General features: G+C 49.2%; 1 protein-coding gene across 1 annotated transcript in view; it reads right to left on the reverse strand.

Moving 5' to 3' along the window:
* Window positions 1-10,838, reverse strand: part of LOC136578014 (sulfotransferase 1A1-like) — a 47,902-nt gene extending 37,064 nt beyond the window's left edge. Inside the window, exon 1 of the mRNA XM_066577920.1 lies at window positions 10,702-10,838. Within this exon, the coding sequence (XP_066434017.1) occupies window positions 10,702-10,834 (133 nt within the window). The 5' untranslated portion in view covers window positions 10,835-10,838. The remainder of the gene's footprint in view (window positions 1-10,701) is intronic.
* Between the last annotated feature and the right edge of the window lie 251 nt (window positions 10,839-11,089).

Below are 11,089 nucleotides of genomic sequence, written 5' to 3' on the forward strand. Positions count from 1 at the left end.
GGTAGAAGATACTGATTACAAACTAATACAAACAACTGTAATCAGTGATTTTTTATAAATCGTTCTTCTGCTCAGCGATCCTGTCTGCACCGTGTATATAGTGCATCCCTTATATATAATACATCACTCAAGTATAAATAGGGGGAAATAAGATTATATGGGAACAATGGATACATTACCTCTATAATACACTGTGTATGCAGAGACCCCTCCGCCATGCAGACCATATGACTGCCCCACTGACCTCCTGCTGCAATACTGACCATATGACTGCCCCACTGACCTCCTGCTGCAATACTGACCATATGACTGCCCCACTGACCTCCTGCCACCATACAGACCATATCACTGCCCCCCTGACCTACTGCCACCATACACACCATATTGTTTGGGGGGGGTCACAAGGGGACCCGTCAGCTGATGCTGTCTGCTTCCCAATCTGTTTGAATCTTGCGAGTATACTCTGAGGAGTTCAATGGACACCACACCGTATGTGTTAACCAAAGAAATGCCTGTTTAATGTACAATGTATTCAATCTTTATGCATTTCTACGAAGCAAGTGGCTTTATGCCAGATACAATTACAATTAATAAGCACATGTATTGATTTAAAACATCTCAGCCTCTTATCGGTATGTCTTCCTCTGTGTAGGTGTAATTGGGAGGTACATTCCTGTAAGCTTGTTACTAAGTTTCAACTAGAATTATTTAAAGATAAGAACAGGACAGAAACCTAGTGGTAATCCAATTAATATTTCCAGGTGGATCATTCTAACTGAAATCTAACATTTTTCTCAAGTGAAAGTTGAAATTAATACAAAATATATGTGTATTATAGCAGAGAAGCAAAGAGACAAAATGGAGTCTTTGTAGTCCATTTTAAAAGCGTCAACCCTTACACGTATTTGTGGTTAAGCTTAAGAAGATGAAATACACTTATCTTTCTCTTTAGAAAAGCATAAACACGAATTAACCCCTCACATTCCCCCATTTGGACATAGGGTCCACCATCATGCTAGGTACTTCACCCGAGTGGTGCCAGCTCCTGCCAGATTCCCTAGAGTCATGTGGTGGTCCCAAAGTCCATCTGGGTTAAAGTTTAGCAAAAGCTTTTTCACTACAACGTGTGGTACAAGACGTGATTAACTTTAAAGCAATATATATGTGACGAGCAAAATCATTGCTACTTGAAGCATACCTTGTAAAATTCCCATGAACCACCCTCCCAGACCAGAGAACCAATTGGCAGGGTTCAAAGAACTAAATGTGTTACCCCACCAGCTATCTCAGATTTCTGAGTTTTCATTTGTCCATGTAAGCAATTCTTTCGGCGGAACAGTAACAACCAGGAAAAGAAAACTAGTGGCACCAGGTGTGTGTGTGCAAGTCCAACAGTCCTTCACCTGTGCGGTGTTCAGTCCATCTACCAGTATTTGGTGGTGTCTAACAAAGTGGTTCTGGGCATTGTCATTTTGCACCCTCTCATAGGGGCGAAGCATGGAGTGAGGAGTCCAAAAAGTCCATCAATAAACAAAATGTCCTTCATTTTTCCTTCTCATGGGGAGGGGGGGCAAAGCAGGGCGTGAAAAGTCCCATTAGTCCCAAGACAAGCAACAGTTCCTTCAACTTTTACTGAAGTAGGTGTGGTCAGCAGGACTTGATAGGGCTCCTTGAATCTGGGCCCTAGGGATTTCCGGACACGCCTCTTTACGAGCACCCAGTCTCCAGGTTGTAGAGAGTGTGATACCTCTAAATTGTCTGGGTCTGGAATGGAAGAAAAAGACTAGATTCTGTGTTATTGTTAGTTGGTCACACAGGTGCTTTACATATCCGGCTACTGTGTCATAGCCCTGCTGTAGGGCCTGTGGATGATACAGCCCCAATCTTGGCATAGAGCCAAACAACACTTCTTTCAACTTAAGCGTACCATTTAGTCTTTCAACCTTGTCTGAACTCTGCGGGTGGTATGGGGTGTGAAACGCTTGTTCCACCCCAAAGGCTGACATCACCTCTCGCATCACTTCACCTGTAAAATGTGTACCTCTGTCACTCTCAATTGTCTCTAATACCCCGTATCTGCGGATTACCTCATTCATGAGCTTCTGTGCAGTTACCTGCTTATTTACTTTAGTAACAGGGTAGGTCTCCAACCTGAAAAGAAATCAACAACAACAAGCACATATTCATACTTCCTAACAAGTGGGAGCTGAATGTAGTCAATTTGCAATCCCTGAAATGGGTAGAGTGGTCTAGGCAAGTGTTATGTGGCAAATTTACTTCTGCCCTGTTGCTTAAGGCAAAGATCATGCAAAATTGGACAAATGATGCAGCAGCTACAGAAAACCCAGGAGCCACCCTTCCTTGTTCAAGCGTCGACATCATTGCTACTTTGAGAGGTGCGTCTTTCCGGGCATCAGCTGGGCCATCATGGGGCACAGGGACTGTGGTAGGCAAGTTCTGTCGACTGTCCGCCATACACCGTACTGTTTCTGCTGCTCCCATATTAAGTCCATTTGTCTTTTCCTTCCTTGCTGGCTTTTAACTGTAAAGTCTTTAGCATATCAAAGTTCAAAGTTTTTGTCAATGTCCAAAGTTTTTGTCAAATTCTTCTTTTCTTCCACGGCTTGAGGGCCGCTGCCTTTGCTGTGTGGTCTGTGATGACGTTGCCTCTTGCTTCTCTGATGTAGGAATTGGTGTGAGCTCTCCACTTTGTCAGGTAGAAGTAGGGCTTCCAAGAGACTCTGCACCGCTGCATGATTCTTAATTGGCTGTCCTGCTGAGGTTAAAAAACTGTCTGGCCTTCCATGTTGGGCCGTAATCATGAGCTATGCCAAATGCATACCGGGAGTCAGTGTAAATGTTTGCCATCTTACCTTCTGCCACTCTACATGCCTCAGTGAGGGCCTTCAGTTCCGCTTCTTGTGCTGAGACATGCGGAGGCATTCTGCTTTTAGGACATCTTGTTGTGTGACCACTGCATATCCAGTGTGGAGTTGTCCATCCTCACCCTGGGACCATGTATATAAAAAAAAAACAACTCAAAATATGCATTTGTTAACAGGGGCTTCAGTAACCTTTATTATGGCCACCTGTTCTGGCAAGATGATGGCTTTCATTAGTAAACTTACAGCTTTTCTATTCTTGATCGGCTTGCCTTGAGCTGTGAAGCTCTGCGCGCGCCAGATAGGCCCATAGTCAAGTGCAATACCAAAGGCGTACCTGGAATCAGTGTAGATGTTAGCAGTGGTATCCTTCGCGATTGTACAGGCCTGCGCTGACATGTGTGGCGGCAGTGGTTTTGTACAAGTATCTCATTCAGTGTGACTACTTCAAAACCGGTTACAAACCTTCCTTCGTCATTCATGTATCTGGATCCATCCACAAACAGCTCAAACTGGGGGTTCTGCAGGGGCTTGTCTGTGACATGCGCAAACCCAGCCATTTCCTGGGCCATGAGGGCCACACAGTCATGCTGGTTTCGGGTGTCAAATGCCTCCTGTTCGTCACTCAGGGAGTTGTAAAACAACTGGTCCCCTGTACTTACTCCCCCCATTTGAATCTACGTCACCTAGTAAACGTAAGGTGGCTGGATTCAAGGTGGTGCACCTTTGGAATGAGATGTTCGAGGAGGAATGCACTGCGAGTTCAATTTTTATCTGTCTGGCAAGAGACAGATGTCTATGGCTTACCTGTGTCAGGATACCATGTATGTCATGTGGGGTGTAGATCACCATGGTCTGATCTAGGACAACGTCAGAACTTTTGTCCAGTAGCGCCTGGACTGTTAGAACCGCTCGGACACATGATAGAGACCCTCTAGCCACCGCGTCAAGATGGGCACTGTAGTATGCTACAGGTCGCTTTTTGTCACCATGCATTTGTGTCAGTACAGCGGTGGCGTGTCCCGCCATCTCAGTGATGTACATTTGGAAAGGTTTGTCATAGTCTGGCAGTCTGGTTATCTGTACTTTCAGCTGATGGAAGGCTGACTCGGCCTGCGGGGTTAGGGCAAATGGCCGTGAACCCAAACAGTCGTACAGAGGCTGCATGGTCATGGAGGCAGAGCGTATCCACGGACGACAGTATGAAACCAGTCCCAAGAAGGTACGCAACTGGGCATGGGAGGTGGGAAGTTGCATGTCACTTACCACCTTCGTGCGCTCTGGCGTCAGGTGTTTAGCACCTGGACCTAGGCAGTGGCCCAGGAACACTACGTGAGATTTGCAGAACTGAAGTTTGTCTTTGCTGGCTTTGCGGCCATTCTACTCTGATGGAGGAAACACAGAAGGCTTAGTGATGAATTGAGGTAACTATTTGGGTCAGGAGTACATAAAAAAAAGTAAATCATCAACATATTACAAGAGGGCGGTGCCCTCGGGAATTGGCCAGGCATCTAATACCAGCTTCATGCATCTGGTGAACTGGTTTTGGGCTATTCTGTGCCCCTTATGGCAGCACTGTCCAACAGTACTGCTTTCCTCTGAAAATAAATGCAAACAAATACTGACAGTCTGGCTGGCCCTTTAAACTCTTTCTCTTTAACGGGGAACAAAAGGGGTATTGGCTGGGAAGACACAGTCCTTAAGGGCATTAAGTTAACATAAAGAAGAGACAGTGTCTGCAATTGTATCTTCCTGGACATGTGCCAGGGGGTACTGACGGACCAAGGGGGCTTTTTCCCCTTCCTTTAGGTAGACCATTACCAATGAGACTGACAGTCTGCCAAGGTCCGTCTGTCTTGTATCCCAAAGGCTCGGAGAATGACATTAAAATCTTGCTCCTCTGCGTGCATAAGAGTGAGGACAGGGAGAGGTGTCGCTTGGTCTGCTGCCATCCGACAGAAGGTCGGGTGACTTTCAGACCCGGGGTGTATACGAGCCTCACCGGACGGGTGAAGTTCGATACAACATCCCAAGGGCCCCATCACATCGGTTCCCAATATGCTTTCAGGACCTTCCAGCACAAGGAAGCGCGTGAGGCATCACTACCCTTTAAACATTACCTCAAGCGGTTCAGTTTCTGCCAGCTGAATTGGAACTCCTGAAACCCCTTGCACCGATTACCGCTAGACAATCAGGCTGGTATTCTATTTCAAACAGATCAGAACCTTGTTTAAAAATAGCTGACCTGCAATACCTAGATCACCTATGTCTTCTCCTCCCCCCCTTTTGAACTAGGATACTTAATTGGAAGAAGAGTAGCCGGGTTCAAGGTAGTAGTAACATTGAAAAGAATGACAGGAGCACATTGTGGCTAAATTTGATGGGCCAGAAAGAAGTGCTTGGGTTGCACTTGCGTGTATATGCTCCGGATGTCATGAGGGGTGAGGACCACTACGGGGTAGTTCAATACCAACTCCGAAGATTTGTCAACCATTGCCTGTACTGCTGCCACCGCGCACATACATGAGGGAGCTCCTCGAGCCACTGGATCCAGCCTCATGGAGTAGTATCCAAGTGGCCGTGGTTGTCCCCCGTGCTTTTGTGTCAATACTGTCGTCATATGGCCAGAAAATTCAGTACAGAAAAGAATAAATGATAAAGTGTAAAAGGGTGCAGGGGTGAGAGAGAGAAAAGAATGATTGAAAGACAGTCATAGAGTAGTTGCATAAGAGAGGAAACAGAGTGGATCCATGGGCGGCAGCATGAAACAAAGCCCAGAAAGGTGCGGAGTTTAGAAGCAGGTGTAAGTACAGGTGTGGCTTTTGTTCCTATGTCAGATGTCTAGTTCCTTGGGCTAAGCGATGACCCAGGAGAACCTTTGTTTTGCAGAATTGGACGTGGCTTACTATTTGTCAGGACCTGCGGAAAGCTCAGTTTCTGCAGTGGCTGTCAAGACAAATACATGAGCCGGATCCACCAAGAGAGCAGTTAGTTTACAAAACTCTTCTGAACTGGCACCTGAGGTCTCAACCCGTACCAATTAGAGATGAGCGAGCACCAAAATGCTCGGGTGCTCGTTACTCGGGACGAAAATTTCGCGATGCTCGAGGGTACGTTTCGAATAACGAACCCCATTGAAGTCAATGGGCGACCCGAGCATTTTTGTATATCGCTGATACTCGCTAAGGTTTCCATTTGTGAAAATCTGGGCAATTCAAGAAAGTGATTGGAACGACACAGCAACGGATAGGGCAGGCGAGGGGCTACATGTTGGGCTGCATCTCAAGTTCCCAGGTCCCACTATTAAGCCACAATAGCGGCAAGAGTGCCCCCCCCCAACAATTTTAACTTCTGAAAAGCCCTTATTAGCAATGCATACCTTAGCTAAGCACCACACTACCTCCAACAAAGCACAATCACTTCCTGCATGACACTCCGTTGCCACTTCTCCTGGGTTAGATGCTGCCCCCCCCCCCCGCCCGCACGACCCAGTGTCCACAGCACACACCAAAGTGTCTCTGTGCAGCCTTCAGCTGCCCCCATGCCACGCCACCCTCATGTCTATTTATAAGTGCGTCTGCCATGAGGAGGAACCGCAGGCACACACTGCAGAGGGTTGGCACGGCTAGGCAGCGACCCTCTTTAAAAGGGGCAGGACGATAGCCCACAATGCTGTACAGAAGCAATGAGAAATATAATCCTGTGCCACCGCCATCAGGAGCTGCACACGTGGGCATAGCAATGGGGAACCTATGTGCCACACACTATTCATTCTGTCAAGGTGTCTGCATGCCCCAGTCAGACCGGGGTTTTTTATAAATAGTCACAGGCAGGTAGAACTCCGCAATGGGAATTCCGTGTGCACCCACAGCATGGGTGGCTCCCTGGAACCCACCGGCTGTACATAAATGTATCCCATTGCAGTGCCCTGGACAGCAGGGCTAACGTCAGATTAAATGCAGGTGGGCTTCGGCCCACATTGCATGCCCCAGTCAGACTGGGGATTTTTATAAGTAGACACAGGCAGGTACAACTCCCTATTGTGAAGTCCGTGTGGACGAACAGCATGGGTGGCTCCCTGGAACCCACCGGCGGTACATAAATATATTCCATTGCATTGCCCATCACAGCTGAGGTAATGTCATGTTTAATGCAGGTGGGCTTGGGCCCACACTGCATGCCCCAGTCGGACTGGGGTTCTTTAAAAGTGGACTCATGCAGTTACAACTCCGTGTGGACCGACAGCATGGGTGGGTCCCAGGAAGCCACCGGCGGTACATAAATATATCCCATTGCATTGCCCATCACAGCTGAGGTAATGTCATGTTTAATGCAGGTGGGCTTGGGCCCACACTGCATGCCCCAGTCAGACTGGGGTTCTTTAGAAGTGGACACATGCAGTTACAACTCCGTGTGGACCGACAGCATGGGTGGGTCCCAGGAAGCCACCGGTGGTACATAAATATATCCCATTGCAGTGCCCAGCACAGCTGATGTAACGTCAGCTTTAATGCAGGTGGGCAAAAAATTAATTGGATTACACTGTAGGTGAGGGCCCAAAAAAATTACCAACAGTACTAATGTACCTCAGAAAAATTGCCCATGCCCAACCAAGAGGGCAGGTGAAACCCATTAATCGCTGTGGTTAATGTGGCTTAATTTGTAACTAGGCCTGGAGGCAGCCCAGTTAAAATAAAAATTGGTTCAGGTGCAAGTTTCAACGCTTTAATGAGCATTGAAACGTATAAAAATTGTTTACAAAAATTATATGACTGAACCTTGTGGGCCTAAGAAAAATTGCCCGTTCGGCGTGATTACGTCAGGTTTCAGGAGGAGGAGCAGGAGGAGGAGGATGAATAGAATATACAGATTGATGAAGCTAAAAGGTCCCCGTTTTTGATGGTGATGGAGAACGATGCTTCCATCCGCGGGTGCAGCCTACTTATTGTTTAGGTATCGCTGATGTCCGCTGGTGGAGAAGAGAAGTCTGGGGAAATCCAGGCTTTGTTCATCTTGATGAGTGTAAGCCTGTCGGCACTGTCGGTTGACAGGCGGGTACGCTTATCCGTGATGATTCCCCAGCCACACTAAACACCCTCTCTGACAAGACGCTAGCCGCAGGACAAGCAAGCACCTCCAGGGCATACAGCGCGAGTTCAGGCCACATGTCCAGCTTCGACACCCAGTAGTTGCAGGGGGCAGAGGCGTCACGGAGGACGGTCGTGCGATCGGCTACGTACTCCCTCACCATCATTTTACAGTGCTCCCGCCGACTTAGCCTTGACTGGGGAGCGGTGACACAGTCTTGCTGGGGAGCCAGAAAGCTGTCAAAGGCCTTAGAGAGTGTTCCCCTGCCTATGCTATACATGCTGCCTGATCTCCGCGCCTCCCCTGCTACCTGGCCCTCGGAACTGCGCCTTCTGCCACTAGCGCTGTCGGATGGGAATTTTACCGTCAGCTTGTCCGCCAGGGTCGTGTGGTATAGCATCACTCTCGAACCCCTTTCCTCTTCGGGTATGAGAGTGCAAAAGTTCTCCTTATACCGTGGGTTGAGCAGTGTGTACACCCAGTAATCCGTAGTGGCCAGAATGCGTGTAACGCGAGGGTCACGAGAAAGGCATCCTAACATGAAGTCAGCCATGTGTTCCAGGGTACCTGTACACAGCACATGGCTGTCCTCACTAGGAAGATCACTTTCAGGATCCTCCTCCTCCTCCTTAGGCCATACACGCTGAAAGGATGACAGGCAAGCAGCATGGGTACCCTCAGCAGTGGGCCAAGCTGTTTCTTTCCCCTCCTCCTCATGCTCCTCCACCTCCTCTTCCTCCTCAACGCGCTGAGATATAGACAGGAGGGTGCTCTGACTATCCAGCGACATACTGTCTTCCCCCGCCTCCGTTTCCGAGCGCAAAGCGTCTGCCTTTATGCTTTGCAGGGAACTTCTCAAGAGGCATAGCAGAGGAATGGTGACGTTAAAGATTGCAGCATCCCCGCTCACCATCTGGTTAGACTCCTCAAAGTTTCCAAGGACCTGGCAGATGTCTGCCAACCAGGCCCACTCTTCTGTAAAGAATTGAGGAGGCTGACTCCAACTGCGCCGCCCATGTTGGAGTTCGTATTCCACTATAGCTCTACACTGCTCATAGAGCCTGGCCAACATGTGGAGCGTAGAGTTCCACCATGTGGGCACGTCGCACAGCAGTCGGTGCACTGGCAGATTAAACCGATGTTGCAGGGTGCACAGGGTGGCAGCGCCTGTGTGGGACTTGCGGAAATGTGCGCAGAGCTGGCGCACCTTTCCGAGCAGGTCTGACAAGCGTGGGTAGCTTTTCAGAAAGCGCTGAACCACCAAATTAAAGACGTGGGCCAGGCATGGCACGTGCGTGAGGCTACCGAGCTGCAGAGCGTTCTATTCACTACATATTGTACGTGCAAACACTTTGCAAATACATTCGTGTGATGCAGGCATAAGGCTGGTGGTCCATGGGCGGGTTTGGATTGTATTCCCTGTAGTGATAATTCGGCCGCAGGGAACGCAGTGAACCAGGGGCATACCTAAAGGCGTACCACGGGCCCGGGTGCAAAAGTTCAGCTTGGGCCGTCCGCCCTCCCCCCCAGGCCCTTTCCCCCCCCCTCCCTATACCTGAGGGCCAATGCCCACGTGCAGATTTTACTTATAAAACTGGCGCGTGGCCCCTGCAGGGAGATCCGTGCCTCTTGCTGCCCATAGGGATGCATTAGCATCAGTAAGGCAGCTAAAAGCATGCAGATGAATTCCTTCCTGGCGTGCGGGTCGCATGCACGAGAAGGAATCGCAGCATGCTCCATTTTCCTGTGGATCTGCCACACAGGCGGCTCCCGCAGCTTCCTTTGAAGCCTATGGAAGATGTCCGTATCCGCAGCTGTTTTTGTGCTGTGCCGCGGATATGCGGAAAGACAGATTTTTTAAAAGAAATTGGTGCGCATGTGCAGGATTCAGCAGTGAAATCCGTGCGTGCGAGTGGACATGAGGCCAGATAGATACTAGATAGATACCCCGGGGCCTGGACTACTTCTGTGGTGAGGAGAGCAGCTGTACACAGTGTCAGCAGGAGGGAAGCAGCAAGGAGAGGACCTCATCATCCATGCTCCATGCCATGCTGTGCACGAGTCTGTGTCCTCTCTGCTCCTTCCCTCATCCCCCCTCCTCTTCCCCTGTCCTCATCTAGTCCTTCCTCCTCCTCCTCTCGTCTCTGGCTCATGCTGTCGGCCAGACCGCACTAATCAGGCGGCCGCAGACAGTGCGATCTGAAAGTGTACCTGTATATGGTGGAGGACGGCCTCTGGGCCCCCTCAAGCACAGGGGCTGGGTCGCCGGTTCAACCCCTGACAGTATGCGCATGCCCCCTGTCCACGAGTGGAGAATCATTGCGATTCTTCGCTGCAGCCAGCAAGTCGCAGCATGCTGTGATTTGCTGCGATTTTCTGCGGTCAGCCTATCTGTCAGATAGGCCGACAGCGGAGATCCGTCTGACAGCCCCTGCTCCCATATGGCAGAGATCTGCCGCAAGATACCGCAACGCCCGTGGACAGGCAGCCTAAAGATGGTATTATGAAGCACTCAGGAGCGGGGCAGAGCACACAAGGGCAGGTTTATAGGGTAGGTCAGAGGTAACGACAAGTCAGACCCGCAACAAGACTGGTGAAGCTACAAGGACAGTGGAAGAGGAGCGGTGCCACATACCGATACCCCAGCCAGCAGTGCTACTACCTGAAGAGCAGAGACTCTGGGACTGACAAGGATAGGGACGCCCCTGTGTATAAAGTTCCTCAGTCTCACCAGATTTCGGGTATGTAGCGATCAGCAAGTCCTCTTCTCTGGCCTGGAAACACTGAACACTCTCCCAGTTTTCTGCAAAAGGCCCTAGGAGGGGCATCCCACCGACCACCTTCATCGCAGGACGATTAGCCATGGCTGTAGCCTATATAAGAGAAGAGAATGCAGCTCTGGATGTGACTAGAGCATAATTATAGAACTTGTTTAACCCTTCCTGCTGCAGCCTTTCTCCGTTCTTTGGTGTACCCCATAATGTGCTGGAAAACTCTGAAGTATTAATGTGTGAAAAGACCTAGGAAATAAAATTGTGCCATTATTGGGGGGGGTTACAAGTTTTAATTTTCTTTCTAATATTTAATAAAAAACTCCTATAAACTTGTTTTTAATGGGA

The sequence above is a fragment of the Eleutherodactylus coqui genome, chromosome 8 (assembly GCF_035609145.1).
Source record: "Eleutherodactylus coqui strain aEleCoq1 chromosome 8, aEleCoq1.hap1, whole genome shotgun sequence".
NCBI lineage: Eukaryota > Metazoa > Chordata > Amphibia > Anura > Eleutherodactylidae > Eleutherodactylus > Eleutherodactylus coqui.